This window comes from Planococcus citri, chromosome 2 (assembly GCF_950023065.1).
Source record: "Planococcus citri chromosome 2, ihPlaCitr1.1, whole genome shotgun sequence".
Classification (NCBI taxonomy): Eukaryota; Metazoa; Arthropoda; class Insecta; order Hemiptera; family Pseudococcidae; genus Planococcus; species Planococcus citri.
Window position 1 is genome coordinate 1996635 of NC_088678.1, and position 22562 is coordinate 2019196.

Here is a 22562-nt window from a genome sequence, read left to right on the forward strand (position 1 = left end):
ATATACTGATTTCCATTTTGTAGGGGCCCGAATTTTCATTGTAAAAGTTACGCGAACCGTTGATTAATGTTAGTCTGCTGCTATTTTTGTTATCTTTCTTTTTCTTTATCGCGCTCTCTCTCTCTTTGTCCTCCTGTGGTGCTCTTTTTAAAAAATCTACGCCTCACTCGTTCGTCGCAATCGCACATATAATATGTATGTGAGAACTTTTCTATACGAATACGTACATTAATACTCTTTTTTCCTCAATAGAATCGGAAGTAACGATATATGCCCGAGACAAGAGGCAAAAATACATATAAGCTATATATATACGATGAAAACGTATGACAAAGAACGTGTGATATTTTTCGATCACATTGACGCGTTAACACGAAAAATGAAAAGGAAAAAGGTGAATTTTTTATGTTCGCAGTTTGGCACCGTATCGTCTATACCACTGCCAGTACCTCCAGTCTTTCACCATGATCATCTCGCTTTTCCAATCTGTACATCAAACGTCCTCATATCATTATTTAATGTTGTGAAATATTCTTTTGTCGGGTCCAAAACAACGCCCTATTATTATTAGTACATATTTCTTTCTTTTTTTCACGTTTGTCATTTTCCTGATCGCTATTGCCAGCCTATTGGTGTTAAATTGACGAGGTGTTATGCTTCTGATGATGTTCTTACAAAAAAAAAAAAAAAAATGAAATAAAAATTACGAATAAACTTTTGACATTGTGAACCAATCCTCTTATGAGAAGATTATCTACTCTCTTAAAAATACCGGCTTGTTTTGGAATGCATACTTTCATCGTTGAACCTTTGTGGAGTGAACATTTCGGTACACTCATTCAATGTATTAAAATGTCTAGTAATATATTACTAATCTGATATTGAAAAAATCGATTGATAACAAGAGAGCATTACTAGCCAAATTGGAATTGAAAAACACCAAACCTCAAGTTCCAAACGATGGTGAATTCCAATTACCTAAAAAAACTGTTGAACATCCAACAAATGTTGCTCTACCCAACATCTCTACCAAAAACAAATTCAAATCCATTGCAGTGGAAGAACCTGAAGCGAATTCGTTGACTTCAAAAGAAACTTGAAAGGTTAGAATCCCACCGATTATTCTCCCCAATGTTGTGAATTATATGTCAGAACTCTCAGAAATTAAGAACATTATGACAAAAAAATTTGAAACCAAAACAACGAATCAGGTTCTTAAGATATTCTTGACAGACATTGATGATTTTCATAATTTGACCAGAAAATTTGGAGTGCTCGAACTCCAGGTATGAACTGACAAACTTTCTTGTTGATATCTGAGACACATTTCTCCTGGTCAGGATTTGTCACTTACTGGCTTTCAAATTTATTGTAAAGACCATATCAACAACTCTGCTTGTGGCGGAGTAGCCATCCTTGTAAGAAAAAGTTGATTTCATCACCATTTATGTCCATCAACAAGATATACTTCATTTGATTCTGTAGGAATCTCTATTAAACTTCATAATAATTCTTTAGATATATTCTGTGTCTATTGTGCACCAGCATCTTCTGCATTATCACTCGAAGCCTTTAATTCATTATTACAATCATCTTCGCCCACATTAATTCTTGGTGATCTCAATGCAAAAAACTCACTATGGGGTTGCCGATCATCCAACTTTAACAGTTCAAAGCTTCTAGATATATGTTCCAATCTTGGTTTGGTGATCAGCGCTCCCAATGTTCCAACTTTCTACCCCTATCAATCTTCTTATGAAGCTGATGTTTTAGATATTTCACTTCTAAAAAATTTGTCTATACTCACAAAAGTTCAGTCATCACAGACCTTGATTCTGATCATCTCCCTGTAATCACCAAAATTACACTTAATGATGGAATTCTTCGTTGTACTTCCTGTAGTAACAACCACTGACTGGTCTGTTTTCAAAACAGAGCTAGAAGAGCTTCCACCTATTACTGAAGAGATTTTACAAAGCACTGAAATTGACTCTCACCTTTACTCTCTGTCTAGAACAATTCTTTGTGCTGCCTCCAAAGCTCAAAAAGCAAACTCTAAAGTCAGCGTAACAAATTCTAATCTTCCTTTTCCTATTGTTTGACTTATCCTTGAAAAAAATCGCCTAAGAAGGCAATGGCAAAGAACAAGAGACTATTCCTTGAAAAATCGCTTGAATCATCTAACCCATAATGTACGGGAAAAAATGGAAGAATATTGACATGCCAACTACCAAAGATATCTTGAGAGCCTATTGCCCAGTTCTTCTTTATGGAATCATACTAGAAGTCTTCTCAACAAACCAACAATATTACCTCCACTAACTCATATTAACAAATCAGCGACTACAAACCACGAAAAATGTGAATTATTTGCTGATTTTTACAAAGATATTTTCTGCAATAGAAATACAGACACTCTTGATATTTTGACTGGACCTAGCAATCATCGTCTTCCCAAAATGCTTCGTTGAACCTCAGTTGAAGAAATTAACTATATTATCAAAAAAATCAAAATCCAGAAATCACCAGGCTCGGATAACATCAGTAACTATCCTAACGAGCTTCAAAACACTTTTTAACTCTTGCCTTCAAATTGGTTACTTTCCGTGTACGTACACCTAGTAAGTAGTAAGTAGGTATGTTTATCAAAATTTCAGGGGGAGGGATGGAGGCATCAATACGTCATGCAAATTTTGTGTTTCTTTGATTTTTATGGTAATTTGCGGAGGGGAGGCATAGGAAAGGTTGCTATGATTTTATCCCAAACTCAAGTTTTCTTTTCGTATCTTCTTGTTATTTTATTATCATAATTCTGAACCAAAACATACTATTCGAAAAAGTACCTACGTCTTTTTTCACATTTTCTTTCAATTATTTCTCGCAATTGCAATCAACTTGATCTGCATCAAACTCGAACATCAAATTCGCAACAGAAATAATAACAATAATATCGAGACGACGCCGACGACAAAATCCGAAACGTCAAATAATCATCGTTTTCCGAACAACTCGTCTTTTTCATCTTATATCGCATTCGTTTAATCTTATTTCGTTATGGCCTACTATACGATGAATTTTTTTCGATCACCTGCGCGCCTCTACGTGATGTAATAAGTTCCAGACCATAAAGAAATAAAACGACAAAAAAAACGTAACGTAACGCATTATCGCCTTTGTCGAGGTCATTTTCGAGACGTGTTGTAAAAAAAAGTTGTTTTTTCCCTTGCAATTTGACACCCTAGCTATTGTTGAAAGAAATTCTTTCGTTTCTAAATTACTATATTAAATGCCTGAATTTTTTTCTACCGGGAACCTCGGTAATTAAAATGTGTTCCCTTGCGTATGATGAATTGTAATACATTTTGCATGAAATTTTCATAATTACCGCAGATATAGCTGCTTTTTTCAGTAGGTCAAGCTATTTTTTTCCCGGCTAGTTTTCTGCATCTTGAACACGACTGCTTTTATTAACGTTTTTTTTTTTTTTTTTTTTTTTTTTTTTTTTTTTTTTTTTAAGGAACGTTTACTCTTTCAACTTTTCATCCCGCGGTTCGAATTCAAATAACACGTATTTGTTTGGTCGCGTATTAATTATCAACTGTGAGTTATAATCTTTCTGCTAATAGTAAATTCGCTTTAATTTTATTCAAATTGAAAAATTCGATGCTATTCTACGCATACGAATTGCCCATTTATCTGCTTTGGCGTAATTACAGCTCCTACAAACAATATATGTACACGATAAGATTACCTACGTAAATTGCACATATTTCTTGAAAGAGAACATCGAATTTTCAATTTTTTTGAACTTTGCCATTTTACTGTAAAATTTGTTTGCGTAATCTCAGGATAAAGAATTTAATTCACGATTCGATCGGTTTTAAAAAAGAGAAACGATTGTTCTCTCGCACTTTTTGTGCGAAATACGAATATAGGTAACGACTTTTTCTCAAAATCCCAAAATACTGCATTATGTAAAACGCGCCTATTAGAAAAATATTGATGGGTTTTATTCATTTTTCGACCGGAATACCTACCTACACTGCACCATATTGCTTTGAAATGCATAGAAAAAGAAAAAGGGGAAAAATAGAGTGAACAAAAATGTAAATGGATTCGGTACAATTGAAGTACAATGGTGAATTTTTTTTTCGAAATCATTGGAAAAGAACTGCAATCAATTAGTCATTTAAAGCAAAATACCGTAAAGGCTGCTTTGAAATTATCATTTCATGTTAAAATAATGTAATTGTATAGGTAATTGGCCTCGATCATCGTAGGTAAGGTATCTAGCATAAAAAATTTGGAAAAATTTTGTTCGTTGAAAGAACTTCATTAGTTCAAACAGATATTCTTAATTCAGTAATTGCCACGTAATTCATTTTCTTTTACGTCTGTAAGTCGTAATTATCGCAAAATTAGAGCTAAAAAATTACAATTTGTCAAGACAACAAAGCTACCTTCTTGTATAATTTTTATAAGTTCATAATTTGTTCAGAAAACGTTGGAGTAGTCAAGACGTACGATTATAAAAAGAAGACTTCAAACGATGATTGAACAATTGATCGAGGTATTTATAAATTGCAAGAAGGAGAAAAAACATGCACAGCTCATTTCAAAAAGTGAGGGACCCCCCTCCCCTCTCAAAGAGAAGAATCATGAACGAATCATCAATCAAATCGTATTGAATTTCATCTTTAACTAGGTATAGGTACCTTTAAATTTTAGCACTATCATAATACCTACTCGTAGATAACTCAAGCAAAATACGTAAAAGTCGATTCACTTACCATTGTTTCGGTATTAATGGATCCAAAACTCCTAATATATAATTCGCATGAGACTGTCGTCGCATTATCTGTAATCATACCAACCCACAATTATTAAAATTACAATTTTTTTAACATCAAAAAAACACAACTGATTCAATAAAACAAAACACAGGACATTTTTGGGCACTTTTTTGGCTGAGAAAAAATGAAGAAAAAAAATGATCAGACTGAAAAGAAAACCTTTGCAACTCGTTCACTTCATTTTTTTTTCAAGGATAGAACAGCTCATATTTAAAAACAAACTAGATAACCCGTTTTTCGCGCATACTGCGCTCCTCTTGTAGACGTGAATTGTTCATTTTGAAAATTTTGAAAGTACATATATCTTTTTTCGCCTATAATACCCAAAAAGTCTTGCTTTTTGCCGGAAATTGTGAAAGTTTATGGCTGTTTTAATAATTGACAGAAAAAAAAATTGTTTCAAAGCAAAAATTCCAATAATTGTTACTTTTTCATCAAAAATAACCCAAAGCGTAAATTGTTCTCTAAAATATCCTGAAAAGCATCACTCTGTCATCGCTTTATCATTCATTAAAATAATGTCCTACTTTTCTACAAAAATTGAAAAAAAGTATCAGCTTTCTTATAACAATTGCTTGAAAAGTCATGGTTTCATTTAAAGTTGGCAAAAATTTCAAGTTTTAGGCAAAATTGCGAATTAGGCTACCTACTTATCACTTTTTTAGCAGAAGTTGCTGAAAAATTCCAAAAATACTTGTTTTTTTTCCTACAGATGAAATGAAACTAACACATCGGATTGGATCTAATACCACATAACTGAAAATTTCAAAGTTTCACTTAACTTTGACCTGGAACTTTTTTAAGCTTTCTTCAAAACTGCGAATGTGTCAAAATGTATTTTATGGCAAGCTTTTTCTAAGCAGACTATGAGTACTCTAAATATTGGTTCGGTACTGGAGAATACTTCAATAAAATACTTACTTGACACAATTTTAGAAATATTCCAAGATTTCTGAGTCAAAAATGCAATTAGGAATTTCCTTAAAACGTGATTCTAATTTTGTCAAGGACTCACAAAAAAAAATTTGACCCCTCAGTTGAAAAATCTAAACTCCTACATATGTATAACAGTAGAGATTTTCCCAAATAGTCTGAAACTTGCATAAGTTGATGAAAAAGTGAGATGCTAGATATAACCACTCCAGAACTCAAAAAAATGAAACCATGGTTCCAGGATTAATTTTGATACCCAATGTGCTAAAAACAGCACTTTTTCATGTGTACATCAACACCGTTGTTTTTCTGTTTTGAGCTATTTAAAAACTTTTTAAAGCTCCCTTCAGAAACTTTTCAACTTTTGATAAAAACCATCACAACTAAAGTTTAAAAGCTATTTTCAAATTAAAATATTATTGAGTAGTAGAGAATACTGATTGTATGAAGCTTTTTCATGTTTTTTAAGCTTTAGGATTTCATTTAAGCTTTCTTCAAAACTGTGAATGTGTCAAAATGTATTTTATGGCAAGCTTTTTCTAAGTAGACTCTGAGTACTCTAAATTGGTTCGGTACTGGAGAATACTAATTTTTTATGTCATATCTGAAGCTTTCTAAAAAATTTTCAGCTTTAAGCTTTCTTCAAAATTTCACGAATATGGTCAAAAAGTATTTTTTGGCAAGCTCGATATAGGTAGACTATACATACTTCAAAATATTCTTTGGGCACTGGAGTATTCTAATTTTTACATCATATCTGAAGCTTTTTGAACTTTTTTCAGCTTTAAGCTTCCTTCAGAATTTTGCGAATATGGTCAAAAAGTATTTTTTGGGGAGCTCTTTTTAGGGAGACGGAGACTATACATACTTAAACTATTCATTGGACACTGGAGAATTTTAATTGTTCTTATGAAGTATGACGCTTTTTGAACTTTTTAAAGCTTTAAGCTCCTCCGTGACTCACCCCACAACCTCACCAAAAAAATAACTCCAGATTCGAACTCTACGACCTCGAAAACATATCAATCGACATATCACACAATGATATAAGAAACATTTGACATTTGAGCTTTTTTGAACTTTAAGCTTTTTTCAAAACTTTACGAATATGGTCAAAAAGTATTTTTGGCAAGCACATTCTAGGTAGGCCATACATACATTAAAATAGTTATTGGGTACTGAAAAATTCTAATTGTTTATGTCATGTATAACGTTTTTTGAACTTTTTCGAGCTTTGAACTTTTTCCAAAATTCTACAAATATGGTCAAAAAACATTTTTTGGCAAGCTCTTTCTAGGTACACTATACGCACTTGCGCGTATACATCGACACAGTCATTTATACTGCCTTGAACTTTTTGAGCTTTTTGAAGCTTTTCAAAGCTTTAATCAGAACTTTCCAAAGTTTTGATACCACAACCCCACCAAAAAACTGACTCCAGATTCGAACTCTACGACCTCAAAAACATATCAATCGACATATCACACAATATAATATAAGGAAAATTTGACATTTGAGCTTTTTTGAGCTTTAAGCTTTTTTCAAAACTTTACGAATATGGCCAAAAAGTAGTTTTTGGCAAGCACTTTCTGGGTAGACCTCTTACGTAATTTAAAATGTTTATGGGGTATTGTAGAATTCTAATTGTTTACGTCATGTACAAAGCTTTTTCAACTTTTTCGAGCTTTAAGCTTTTTATAAAACTTAACAAATATGGTCAAAAAGTATTTTTTGGCAAGCTCTTTCTAGGTGGACCATACGTACTTTCGCGTATACATCGTCACGCTTGTTTATACTGTATCAATTTTTAAGCTTTTTGAATCTTTTGAAAGCTTTTTTCAAATTTTTTTGAACTTTTGACCAAAACCTGCACATCTACAGGTCAAAAGCTTTTTTTTGAGACATCGTCGAACAAAATCGGTTCGGCAGTTCTTCCAAACGAACGATCACAAAAAAAACACCTTGCTACATATTATTAATATATAGATATTGAGCTTTTTTTGAGTTTTTAAGCACAAATTTTTTGTGAACTTTTTTCTTCAACATTTGACTTTTTTAGATGCTCTTTCAAAGTATAATATACGTGCTACTGTGAATACGTGACATATACATATAGGCTAAAATCAATTATTGAGCTTTTTTGAGCTTTATGGCACAACTTTTTTGTAAACTTTTTTTGTGACATTGGACTTCTTTCGATGCTCTTTCAAGGTACAATATACATATTTCTCTATATATGTCGAAAGCACTACGTATAGGCTAAAATCAATTATTGAGCTTTTTTGAGCTTTATGGCACAACTTTTTTGTAAACTTTTTTTGTGACATTGGACTTCTTTCGATGCTCTTTCAAGGTACAATATACATATTTCTCTATATATGTCGAAAGCACTACGTATAGGCTAAAATCAATTATTGAGCTTTTTTGAGCTTTAAGGCACAACTTTTTTGTGAACTTTTTTCTTCAACATTTGACTTTTTTAGATGCTCTTTCAAGGTGTAATATACGTACTACTGTGTATACGTCGAATGCGCTACGTATGGACAAAAATCAATTATTGAGCTTTTTTGAGCTTTACGGCGCAACTTTTTGAACTTTTGATTAAAACCTGCACATCTACGGGTTAAAAGCTTTTTTTTGAGACTTCGTCGATCAAAATCGGTTCAGCCGTTCCTGAGATCTCGCTGTCACAAGAATCCGGTCATAATCTTAATATATAGAAGATATAGAATCAATTGTTGAGCTTTTCTGAGCTTATGACAAAAAATTTTTGTAAGCTTTTTCTTTGACATTCAACTTTTTTTTATGCTCTTTCAAGATATAATATATGTACTACTGTGTATACATCGAATGCGCTATGTATAGGCTAAAATCAATTATTGAGCTTTTTTGAGCTTTATAGCGCAACTTTTTTATGAACTTTTTTCTTCGACATTTGACTTCTTTTAATGCTCTTTCAAGGTATAATATACGTACTTCTCTGTATACCTCAAGTTGGCTACGTATAGACAAAAATCAATTATTGAGCTTTTTTGAGCTTTAAGGCACAACTTTTTTGTGAACTTTTTTCTTCAACATTTGACTTTTTTAGATGCTCTTTCAAGGTATAATATACGTACTACTGTGCATCCATCGAATGCGCTACGTATGGACAAAAATCAATTATTGAGCTTTTTTGAGCTTTACGGCGCAACTTTTTGAACTTTTGATTAAAACCTGCACATCTACGGGTCAAAAGCTTTTTTTTGAGACTTCGTCGATCAAAATCGGTTCAGCCGTTCCTGAGATCTCGCTGTCACAAGAATCCGGTCATAATTTTAATATATAGATATCCAAAATCATCACATTCTTCTAAAAATCACTCGGGTTTTTCAACTGTGAAAGGGAGGGGGGAGGTTGCGATTCCACACAGAACAAACAAAACTGGTCGGGAAACCGAGATAGGATTTCTTGGAAACAGATTCTGAACACAAATTTTAATATTTTTGGAAAGTTTTCTGTTTTATTATTTATTTAATGATTTTTTCATGATTCAAAATATTTATATAATTTTGCAGATATTTTGTCTAGTTTGGGCAGACTCGCATTTCATTGATGATTTTCATGGATTGTAATGTTTCACTTACAATTTCAGGTCATCTAATCGTATTGATGTCTGGTAATTTTCGATATCTAATTTTCATACTTTTTTCCAGTCTTAGGTCTAAGAATTTTTTAATTTCGGAGAAGTCGTGTGGTATGAATAGGGATCTTTCATTTAAGTACATATTTGTAGGGATAGTCTGTGCTGACGATGTAAGGAGGGACAGCGAAATAGTAAGTGTTGGACAAATATAAGTTCTGACGTGCAGAACTGGCGTGTGGGTTTTGGGGTCTTTTCATAGAGGTGATTGTGCCTGGGTGATTTTTGTGTGGCCAAATTCTCAATCTGGTTATAAAGATTTTTTTCAAGTCTATTTAGTTGAGATAGGTTTTTCCAAGGCTAAGTAGTTTTTTTTTGTGGTGAAAGAGCTTGTTTGATGTTTGGAGGGACCAAAAGTTTTGCCATTTCCCAAGTGTGTTTTGGGTGAAGATAGATTTTGAGGTCGTCTCAGCTGTGATAAATGTGAAAGGAGAAAGAGTAGTGGCGGATTTCGCATTTTTATCTACAATTTCATTTCCTGTGATTCCAACGTGGCTGGGTACATACATAAACTGGATGGAGAAGGTTGAATTTTGTAAATCAAATAGAGTTTTATGGATAATTTGAATTAGGGGGTGGTCAGAAAATAGATTTTAGATAGCAGTTAGTGAGCTGAGGGAATCACTCTGAACTAAGAAAGACTTATTTTCTAATTCATCAGTGAGTATATCACAGAGATAGTGGAAAATAGCTGTGAGTTCGGCAGTGTAGATTGAAGAACAGTTATGGATTTTAAAATTTGAAATTCTATCATTTACTTATAGAGTAGGCATATCCTGTGTGAAGTGTTATTGGTATTTTTGATCCATCTGTAAAGCAAAGATTGAATTTTTTGTATTCTGATAAGAGTTCAAGATAGTTCTGTTTTATTACTAATGGAGAGTGGCTATTTTTTGAGTAGTTAATAAGCTGTAGATTGACTTGAGGAGGCTTTAGAAGCCAAGGGGGATATCATATTGGTTGTTGGATGAGTGTTTTAGGATTGATTTGAAGATCATTCAACATTGTGATGAAATTAGAAATGGGTCCTTCTATATTATCAAAATGTTGGGGGTTGAGTGGGTTAATTGAGTTTTGGAGTGGATGGGAAGGATTGGTGGATGCATTTGAGATGAATTTGTTTGTTATGAGAGTTCTTCTAAAATCTGGGGGTAATTCTGCCGCTTCACAATAAAGGCTATCTATTGGAGAGGAATAGAGGGCTCCTAAACAGATCCTTAGGGCTGAATTTTGAATTGTTTTTAGGATAGTAGATGTTTTATTTGAGATATTAGCAAAACATGGGCTTCCATACTCAATTTTACTGCGAATTAGAGATTTATATAAGTGAAGTTGGAGTTTGCGAGATGGATTATACTTTAGTGTTTTTGATTATTTTCAACAGATTTAGGCGTTTCATGATATCTGATTTTACTTTTAGAAAATGAGGAGTCCAATTTAGTTTTCCATCAAAAGTTACGCCAAAGTAATTTAGTGGTGGTTTTGAATTCTAAAGAGTGTCCTTTGAAGTTGAGAATGAGATCTGGAGGAATCTTATTTTTTTTGTGAAAAGTATACAGTGGGTTTTTGACTCAGAGAAGGTTAGACCATTAGAATCTGCCCATGATTCAATTTTTTCAAGGGTTCCTTGGATTACTTGAAGAGCTAGTTGAATATTAAGTATTTGAATGAAAGGAAATGTTTATATCATCAGCAAAGATTCTCAGAGAAATGGGTCTAGAACCAACATTGGAAATGTCATCAATCAGAAGTATAAATAAGACTGTGCTAAGAACTGAACCTTGGGGAACTCCATTTTCAATTTCAAAAAATTTTGAGTAAGTATGTATTGTTAACTCATCTCGCTCTAAGAGTACGTTTTGTTAAGAAATTCTGAATAAAGTAGGCCAAATGTCCTCTAATTCCGATGGAATGTAATTTTTGGAGAATTTTATAACGCCAGGCTTTATCAAATGCCTTTTCAAGATCAAAAAAGACTGAAAGAACACTTTCTTTATTCTGGAAGGCCGAATTAATTTCTTTTTGGAGACTAAAGAGGTGGTCTAGGGTAGATCTTTTCTTTCTGAAACCACTTTGATAAATGCCAAGAGAGTTTGAGGAATCAATATACCAATTAAGACGTTTAATAACCATTTTTTCAAGTATTTTATTCTAATGCATAATGTGAGAATTTTTTATGCCAATTTTTTTTATTCTTCAAGTTTGAGCTATTTCTGATACTTTTAGGTACTATGTAATTTATTTTCAGTATGATTAGGGAGGCAATATTTTTTTCAGTTTTTGTTTTTTCATAAAAATCACCAATTTTAGCAGTGGGGGCAAAAAAATAAGGACTACCCCTACCCTGAATAACATACTATACACTACCTAATTTGAAGGTACAAAATAATTGCGAAATTTGAGAAAACTTGAGGCCATTTTGAAAGCACTCGAGCGAATGAATACTCTTGAAAAGTTGAATCCTTTGGGGAAAGGATTTTTACATCACTAAAGACAAATTTCATCTCACCGAAAAAATAAAAAATAAACAAACGAATAAAAAACAAACATTAAAAAAAAAGGAAATCTTTAATCCACGTTAATGCACGCACGTGTACCTACTAGTACAACAACTCTTGTCCCATTTCTCGTAATACAACGAGAATAAACATGATTTTCGCATATTCGCTACACTCTACAGAACGATTAAAATATCACTCCATAATATCGTAATTAAAAGCGGGTACGATTTAAAATTATTACATGGCCCTCGAATACTTGGCACGCTGCGGCACTTGTTTTAATTAATATTTTTTATACGTGACCGACTATATAGTGAGAGTGGTGTGGCCGATGCGTACTTAGCAGCGATTCGATGTACGAGTAACAAGCCGAAAAGAAGGGCTGATGTGTGGTAGGGTGCGTCGAATATTTCCGCAACATTATAAGAGGTTTAATTAAAATGCAAAATATAATAACCATTAATAATTTCCGTATGCGATGTAAATTTTCAATGCCACACTCGTCGTAAAAAAAAAAAATGCAAGTATCAAGTATGTATGTACAATTCAGAATTCACAACATAACGATGAGGCGAATTTTGTAAACACTCTACCGACTACCGTACTGATACACACGAGAAAAAAAAATAAACCTACGACCGGAAAATACACTGTGGAAAAAAGTAAATAAAACGACGACTCTGCCATGCACAGCGTAGATCAAATACACATTTTAATCTCTTTTATGGTTTCCTTTTTGGAAATAAAATATTCGAATTCGGTTACCGACGTGAACCAGCCCAAAAGTCCACCCTACAGCTCTCTTTGGAAAAGAAAGGCGAAAGTCCAAGTACGAGGGTACGTTACCAAGAACAGCCTTTTTTCCAAAAATACGAGTACGAGAGGTTTTATTTTAAAAACCGAGACATTCGGGTTAGATCAAGAACCTTCGGTGTAAAAAATTTCACCACACGAGTTACTTATAATCTCGTCGGAAGATGTTTGTTTCAAAACAAACGTCCGCAGAGATGCGAATGATTTATTAATTCTTATACAGGTTCGAAGCTGTCGTTTGTTTTTTCTCTGCTTCTGTCTGCTATCGTCTTCATCTTATATATTCACTCGACTGGCGTACGTGTGCGTTTCTTTTCCTTTTTCTTTGTTTCAACGTCGTCGACGACGACAAATTTCCACGTGAACTTTTCAGCTAGGCAGATACCTACGACGTAAGTATATTCTCTGCGGATTTAAATATGTCGTACACTCGCAAGTCATAGTAGACAACCACGATGGGTGATACATTCATTCGTGTCTCTCGTTGGCGTGACATTGCTTCTCGGCTTCGGCTTAATTTGCAGACTCGTAAGTTGGTTTCTTTTTTCTTCTCCTCGACTCATCGTAACTCTTTCGCGCTAAATAATTCGATAGTGACGAATTTAAAATTCCGAATAATCATCCGACACGAGTAACGTGCGACAATTTTTCATCACGTTCTTATCTCTTCCAATTCTTACCACCCCATCAGGCTGGTATGTTTATTTTAATAATTTACTCCTCGTCGTCATCCCCATTGACATCGAAAAAAGTGTAGGTACAGTATTTGTTTTACAAGTTACTTTCCAGCAGTTGATCGTCTTGTTGATTACGACTTACGAGCAACCGAGCTAATCAGTATTATGCCAGCGTTATCTCTTCACCTTGATGAAACTTCAATTCTGAACGCTCTCATAGAATATAAAATTTTTCAACTGAAGCGTGTAATATTAAAAAATTCGTCTCGTAGATGTATGCGGCGTTTACCTATCAAAACTCTACCTTCTACCTCTTCTAAATTAATTTTGAGAAATTTTTTTATTTCTGCATCCTTCGTTTACTTTCTTTTCATTTTTTTACCTACACCCTGACAGATTTTTTTTTTGTTTCATTGTGTTAGCAAATAAAAAGAAATAACGATAAATTTAGATGCGAAACGACAGAACGATTGTCCTTCTTCTTGACTCGGTGTTTTTTTTATCGTATATACTTACCTACTTACGCGTGTCTTGTTTCATTTTGCAGCAGCATAGCGTGCCAAAGACCACCTTGTATGTATATGTACATCTCAACAAGATGAAGATGAAGTAAGTAATGTGCGTGGAAAAGGCAGAAACGTTTTACTTTTCGTAGCATCTCTTTGAAGTATACGCACCAACCACCTTGTAGGACTCGCAATATCCCGAGTATAACTTTGGCGCGTTAAAGATCTGAAGACGTTCTTCGCGTGCCACAAATTTCAAATATTTAACATGCACAACGATAACAGAGCGAAGAAAAACGCGACCTTTAATGTACAAAATACATACAAGATCCATGTGGAGGTAGCTTACTCGAATACATTACATTCCTATTCTTATATGTAGGTATACATGTAACATAGGTGACATTCATGGAACGCAGAATAAACGTAAGATCAGAGGAAAATTCATTTTTTTAAATTCAAATTTTTGAAGTTTTACGCCAGCATTTGGGACAAGTTGCAAAGAACTGAATTACTTACGAAATTGGACGAAAAAATTACGCTTACAAGGGAAGTACCTAAGTTTCCCAACCGGTACAAAAATTATTGGACCGGACAGAAGGGAGTCGAAAGAAGGCCCTCAAGACCACTAGCAAAATATTCAAAAAATACTAAAATTCATTTTACGAGTTTTGGCGAATTTTTGAAAATTCAAGTTGGATCGAAATTAGAAAAAATTAAAATTTGAGGTAATTGATCGAGAAATCTGAAAAATAAGTAGAGTCGTTCCAATGGTGGTGGGGGTCAGGGAGATTTCTCCCTTCCATAGACATCCGGAAAATAAGAAAAGTTGAAAAATTTGCATTCTCATACATACAGTTATACAATCATCGTCATTTGGTAAACAAAAGTCCTGATTGAAAAAAGTGAAAATTTTGAAAATTTCAAATTGAATTCCCACATGGATTTTGAAACGTAAACTGGAAACATTCAAAGATTTTTCATTTCTTGAAACGTAAATTTTCGACAGCTTAATTGCCCTTGCTTCGCTCGGGCTTATTTCATTTCTTTGGGGTCATTCCACGTCAATTGAACCAAGAAGTGGTAGGAAGGTTTGGCGATTTTTTTGAAATTTTTCGTGTGGAAAGACCTACCGAAGGGATGACCAATGGTGCAAATCGCAGCCCTCTAGCCCATTTTTAAAGGCAGCCAGGGGGAGTCAAAGTTTTCAGTGAACTAAAAATACCACCCATTTCAGCAGTGGATTACTCCATAACCGCGATATCTACCAAAATGGAACATTTTTCCACAGTTAAGGGTTTTAAAACGCTTTTTGGTGATATCATAGAAATCAATGTTGCCAGTTTTTTTCGTACAGAAAATTGGCTCAAAAAGTTTAGAAACGTAGTTTTCACATCGTTCCGACTCTCAAAAATTCTGAAAAAATATATATTACCTATGGACAACTTTTTATGCTGAACAACATATTAAAAAATCGGGATGGTAACATGTTGCAAAGTTGATTTTAAAAAATTTAAAGTTTGCGAAAAAATGCGATTTTTTGATTTAAAACATGAAAAAAAGCTTCTATAATAAGTAAAGTTGACCCATTTGACCCTTATTTTTACGTAAGTATCTGCTGAAAAAGTTGAAAAACCCCTTTCACTCGATGAAATAAACTCCTCACAAAAAATCAAAATTCGAAAAAATTTAAAATGTGAACGAATTTCCATTTTTTTGTTGTGAATGTAATTTTTATCAACTTTTTCATGAAATACGTCAGAAAGAGGTCAAAATAAGACGACTGATTAAATTTAAACTTTTTTTGATGTTTGAAATTGAAAATTGAATTTTTTCGAATTTTGATTTTTTTTGTGAGGAGTTCATTTCATCGAGTGAAAAGGTTTTTTCAACTTTTTCAACAGATACTTACGTAAAAATAAGGGTCAAATGGGTCAACTTCACTTATTATAGAAGCTTTTTTTCATGTTTTAAATCAAAAAATCGCATTTTTTCGCAAACTTTAAATTTTTTAAAATCAACTTTGCAACATGTTACCATCCCGATTTTTTAATATGTTGTTCAGCATAAAAAGTTGTCCATAATATATATTTTTTTCAGAATTTTTGAGAGTCGAAACGATATGAAAACTACGTTTTGAAACTGTTCGAGGTAATTTTTTGTATGTCAAAAAGTGGCAACACTGATTTTTATGATACCACCAAAAAGTCTTTCAAAACCCCTAACTATGGGAAAAAGTTCCATTTTGGTAGTTATCGCGGTTATCGAGTAATCCACTGCTGAAATAGATGGTATTTTTAGTTCACTGAAAACTTTGACTCCCCCTGGCTGCCTTTAAAAATGGGCTAGAGGGCTGCGATTTGCACCATTGGTCATCCCTTCGGTAGGTCTTTCCACAGGAGAAATTTCAAAAAAATCGCCGAGCCCCCCAAACCACTTCTTGGTCCAATTGACATGGAATGACCCTTTGGCAAGATCAAAATGAAAATTTCTAAAAAAATCAAGTTTTTAAAGCCAAAAAATTTTTGTGATAAAAATCTGGAATTTGTTTTGGATACTAAAATCAATTCCTCAAATCGATTTTGCCAACTTTTGAGATGATCTGATGGAGCCTCAAGAAAAAGTAAGCTTTTCTTCAGAACACTAGAATCGCTCCAGAAGGCGATATAATTGACTTCGGTAGCTGAAAATTTGGATATGGGGTATTTGTGACATGAACTTTTGGTGTAGGTACCAAATTTCAGAAAAATCGGAGGTGACGAGTAGACGAGGTTCCCTTGTTAGATTTGCCAAAAATCCTAAAATGAATTCGGGTAAATTATAAAAATTGAAAAATAATAGGCAAATTTTGTTCAAATTCACGGGCTGATGCTGAAGTTTGATGTCTTTCACAATACGTAGATATACCTACCTACCTTGATGATAAAAACAAAAAAAAACAACATATCAGTGGCGAAGCGTCCATGGAAGCAAGGGAAGCAATGCTTCCCTTTAAAGTTTCCAATTTGTAGAAAGTTAAATTAATTAAAAAATATCAGTACAAATCGATAATAAAATATAAAAAAATATTTTAAAACAATCGAGAATATTATCTTGTTCAAATGTCATCCGATGCACCTTTTCTATTACCTACAAACATCATAAAGCTGTGTGTTGGAAGCAAACTGTACATAGCTTCCAAAAAACCAGTTTCAAGGGAAAAAAGAATCATGTTTGCCATTCTTAACGCGTGCGTTAGAGCGTTGAACGGCGATTCTTCGGAAGCAACTCGCTAGTTGCTTCTAGTTGTTTGCTTTCTTATTTACAGTTCTGCGTTTAATGCGCATGCGCGTGTACATAGCTCTGTAAGATCCGAATCGAGAGCGATGCGACGAGTTGCCATTGTTACTTTTTTTTAATACAAATTACCTTGATTTAAAAATTAGGCGATGGAAGTTTAAGTACTTCATTTTTTGAAAATTTCCACTACAACTTTGCTTCCCTACCAGTAAAACTCACGCCTCGCCACTGCAACATATTCGATTGAAAATGACTATACAGATGAACATTTTCAGCAGAATTGTAAATTTCACCCTTTTTAGGAAGGAGTTAAGTATGAGCGATGTAGTGATCGGATCTGGATTCTGGAAATTTGGTCACAGGAGTTTTGGATTACACACACCGGTCTCTCCTGGTTACTTTCAAAATCTTAGCGAGGGGGGGGGCAATTCACCATTCTTAGCCAGCCACGCTTTTTTCGTTCTGTTGACATTTTCTTTTACGTATAACCGAATGTAAAAATTAGTCTAATTATTTTCAAACATCTTGTTTCAAAAATAACGCTCGTCTCTGACCAAGAAATGTTTACATTCGTGATAAACGACCTCGAAGAACACAATATCTCTCTGGCTTAGATAGTTTGGAAAACTTGGTAGAATATAAATGTGCCCATGCCTATATATATTAAGCGTAGGAAAATTCTTGATAAACTCGTTTACTCGCTGACACGACACTACAAAGACAAAGCTTAAAAAAAGTGACGTAACATCGTGTTACGTCACTTGAAAAAATGAAGAGACAACTCGCAACACGTGTATGTAATTTTTTAGCCAAGATAGCAGCAGTGCTTTATTGTACGAGTATATAGCACGTAGCACACCATCACAGCCTACACTGCGTCTATCGTTGCTTTTGGAGCGAAAATTCGACTATAATTTGAGTTAATAACGCGGAAGATTAGACGAAAAATGGAATCAATTACGCGGTCAATAAGTCAACACGAGAATAAAGATTAAGGCAGGATGAGGCAGCGAGGCGGTTTATTTTTTCGCATCTGTGCGGTAGGCGGGCACGGGCGCGCTATTACGAGCCATCGCGAACAAGGTGGATGAATTATGGAGGTACTTGGGTTAAAAAGATATACCGAAGGCGAGAAGAGAGCGTTTTATTACTTAACTTTTCGCAAAAAATGAACGATCGCATTTTTAACCGGTGTAAATCATTAAAGTTATTACGAAGAGAGCTGTTGTACACTTTACAGTATATACTTGTGGCGTTCGCCCACAAAATGATAAACAATGACTTCATAAACTAACTTTTCCGTTAACCGAGAGAGCATAGCAGTTGTTAAAACTTACATAGAGGCCGTGATAACTTTCGTCGAAAACGTTTAAAACATAATTAATCGTCGTCGTTCATGAGTAAAAAGTAAATCCGCTGTCTTTTCTCAAAAGTCACTTGTATTTTCTTCAAACACGACGCCGCCGCGCCGCAAACCGCCCCAGCCCCGGCCCCGCGGCCCCAGCCACGACCGCATTCCGTTTGCCAAATGGACTGAAAACAAATTAACTTCCTACAATAATGGCAGAGTACCTACCAACTACTACGCGTTCCTTGTACAAATACATCTGCTCCCATAAGCTTGCCTTTAAACGTTCTGTCAAAGGTAATCAATTTACAACATTTCTCAGTAGGCAGCAGCCCAGCCATGTCGTGACATCTCTCCTATATATACTTTGCCATTCGTTTCGTTTCGCGTTTTTCTCACTCTCTGCGTTGTTGTCGTTGCCAAAATAAGCTCCAGCCAACGGAAAATTATTGCAAAACCGTGATATACAACAAAAGAAATTGGAAAAAAGCAAGAAAAATGAAAATAAAAGCGATAAAGCCGATATAAAAACATATAAAACACAAGTTTTCGATAATTCGCCTCATCCCTATATCTAAAGCCACGCCATCTTGGAGCGTCTGTCACGTCACCAACATGGTGCAAAAAATAAGTAAACAAAAATCCAACACCAACACCGCGTTTTCCAAGTGAAAAATTTTCTAGCCAACGTTTTTGCTCGGCAATTGTTCGAAAAATGACGTTAACGTAACGTCGAATTAAAGCGTGATTTTTCTTTTTTTTTTTTGTTTACCTTTAAATAAAAGAATAAATCTGCTCATTTTATATAAGCCATCTTTTTCACATATTTGCGGCCTTTGTGAACTCGACGGTGAAAGAAAAAGAAAGTTGGGGTAAAAAAAAAAGATTTCACGGAAAAATAAACTCTAAAAGCTTTCCCGTCGCTAGACATTGTTGTTCTGGTTTAGTTTGTGTTTTTTCAACAACCGATACAAATTGTTGCCTTAATGTTTATATACGATTTTCAACACGCTTTACGAGCATACGTTTTTTTTTTTCATCTTTCATAGCGGCTTCGAAATCGACCTATTATTTTCCCAATTTTTATTGTTTTTTTGGGGGGAGGGTTGGGTCCGTGTATCGCAACTCCTCCTTTTCTTTCGTTAACATTTTGGCTTATGTATTTTTTTTTTCAGCCTGGGTCAATTTCACTCGTGAGCCGATTACCGATACCCAATATCCGTAAAGTTGTTTCGCGCTTATAAGAAATTTAATATTTTAACGAATTACTCGAATGGTACACAAGATCAAAGATTATACTAGTGAAATTTTTATAACGTTTGTACCCAACAACGATTTAGACCCGAGTTAAATCGCTAGCATTATCTTTACCTACGTCTTAGGAACTTGTATAGTGTATACCTACTGATTGCACAGAATTGCCCTAAATATAGAGTATAGCATTGCTGTATTATTCATCGAGGTATATTCTCTATTCTCAAAATACTCCTCTACTTCCTAATTGCGCCACATACCACAACACAAGGCTGGAAAATTTTCCGTTTTATCAATGTTTTACGACGATGTCTTCGATACTAAGTAATACTTTCAAAAATTCAGCAATCTCTTCGAAGATATATTTTATTAAGAATTTCACTATCGGTGAAATTCAAGTAAACTACTCGTAATACACAACTATGGAGAATCACTACTGGGAAATTAATGAATAAATTTTCAACGAAGATACATGGTTTGAGTTTGACGTGTGTACTAATCTGGAATTACACAATCAACAGTTTGTATTTACGGCAAATTAGATAGGCAATTTACATAACGTAGGTATATTCGCGTATTTACGGCAAACTGAGTAGGCAATGTATTTAACATAGCGTGTTCGAACATTGTTTTTCCAAGATTTAGGAAGTTTTGAGTTTTGACAAGTACAATTTTAGATAAATGTATTACGTACTTCCCTTGAAAAAATAACAAAAAGTGAAATTGACATCAAAAAGAGTTTTTAAAAGAGCTCTTGAACTCTTCGAAATGAGAGTTTGAACTGTCTGAATTTTTCACAATCTTTTCCGAAACAGAGTATAAAATTTTGACAAAAGAGGTAGATATACCAACTGGAATAAAGTTTCTGAACCGGACAAGGCCAGATTGAGTAAGCAGAGATGAAATTTTTATGATTTTTTTGAACATTTTCAGTTGATGTGGAACTGATTTTTTTTCAGATTTTCAAGCACAATCATGCCAATATTGTATTCAAAAGACACTTTTTTTAAAAAAAAATTGTTCTCTATTTAGGTAGGCAAGAAAAAAATTTCATTCGTTATTTACAAACGAAAAAATGGTGAAATATTTCAAAACAAGTATCTCTATTATAGGCTCATTAAAAAAAAATTTAATTTTTAAAATTTTTAATAGAAATTCTGTGTTTATTCACAGCCTTTGAAAATTATTAACCAATCTGAGCATTTAACTTTGAAACTGTGTAAAAATATTGGAAAATAAAAATAAAAGTTCATAAAAAAATGATGACATTTCATTGTAATTTGATGAACTTGTGAACAACAAAAAGCTGCAATTGGGTTTTTACCCTATTTTTGATCTCGCTGAAGGCTCCAGAACGGTTCGGAACCGTCACCAATCGACGGCCTGAAGTCCTTTACGTGGGAAGGGTGGAGGGGGAGAGGAAACATAAAAATGCCAACTCGTGAACTTTTTTGCCTTGAAATTTCCAGCTCAAGGTTTTTGAAGAATGAAAAATAACTACAGGCAAATAGAACTACATATTTTTATTCAGACAACAATTACCTAGATGCGTTCTTTTTACACGGATTTCGTTGGCAGATTTTCGAGAAACTGGGTTTTGGCAAATTTAGCATCCACGAGAATTAGTAGCGCCACACTCCAGCTTTTCTTGAGGGGGGGGGAGGTTGAATATATGAATTTTGCCAATGATTTAATAGGTACCTTGGTTCGAGGGAAGTGAGGACGATGGCTTTTGCGAATTTTCATTTCAAAAATGTCTAAAAACTAGAGTTTTTTAATGCGAGGGGTTTATTTTTTGAGTTTTAAAAGTTTAGAATTGGAATAATGTTTTTTTTTTTTTTTTAGAAATTTAATTTTGAAAACAAAAATACGAACAGGCTCCCCAGTGAAGCGAAAGCGAAAGCTTCTGAAAATTTGTACTTCAAGAACCATAAGTAAACACAATGTTTTTTTAAGTGAAGGCCGAAAAGTTCATTTTTAGAATTTGAATGATGTTTTTTTGAAGGAAGATTATTTTGAAAAAGAAAACAGAACAGGCCCAAACTAGAGCGAAAGCTCTTGGAAATTTGTACTTCGAGAGGCATAAAAACAATGTTCAATTTGCGTTGTTGAAAATCCAAAAATGAATCGAAGCACTTGAAATCTTGATTACAGGGTAATTTAGGCGTGCTTTTTCGATTCAACTTGGTTTTGTTCAAAATAGGAGAGTATCAGTTTGAAAGGTTCTCTTGTCAGTAAATTAATTTTTAAGATAAAATTTTTCATAGGTAGGTAATAATACCCTACGTAATTATTTTAATGATAAAAAAATATATTAAATTAATAAAAATATAATTAATTTCTTCATTAGGATTTTCAGTTAATTTTGACCCTAAAATTAAAATGATAATAGGAACTTTTAAAAAAATTAAATTAAATTAAAATAATAATTTAAATATTAATTTAAACACCTAATTAAATTTTTTATTTTGTATGATAAACGACGAACATTGATTTTTGTTTTCTCTGGTCGAGGAGTTTGGTGTCAGTTGTTAATGGATTAATGAAAAAGGACTGGGAAATCTATTTCGTCATTCTGAAAACTGTCATTACTGTCACAGTTTGGATAAAATATTTCATCTGTACGATAGAAAATTAGGTTGAGGCCACCTTTACTAATTCAAAAAGGTCATTTTTGCTCATGTGTGCCTCGAGAGCAGAAACGCAACGGGAATTA

General features: G+C 33.8%; 1 protein-coding gene across 2 annotated transcripts in view; it reads right to left on the reverse strand.

The window, feature by feature from the left end:
• LOC135833965 (glycine receptor subunit beta-type 4-like) overlaps window positions 1–22562 on the reverse strand; it is a 258934-nt gene that overhangs the window by 123846 nt on the left and 112526 nt on the right. For both annotated transcript variants that reach the window (XM_065347798.1, XM_065347800.1), the window contains exon 3: window positions 4791–4858. In XM_065347798.1, coding sequence (XP_065203870.1) covers window positions 4791–4858 — 68 coding nt within the window. The remainder of the gene's footprint in view (window positions 1–4790; window positions 4859–22562) is intronic.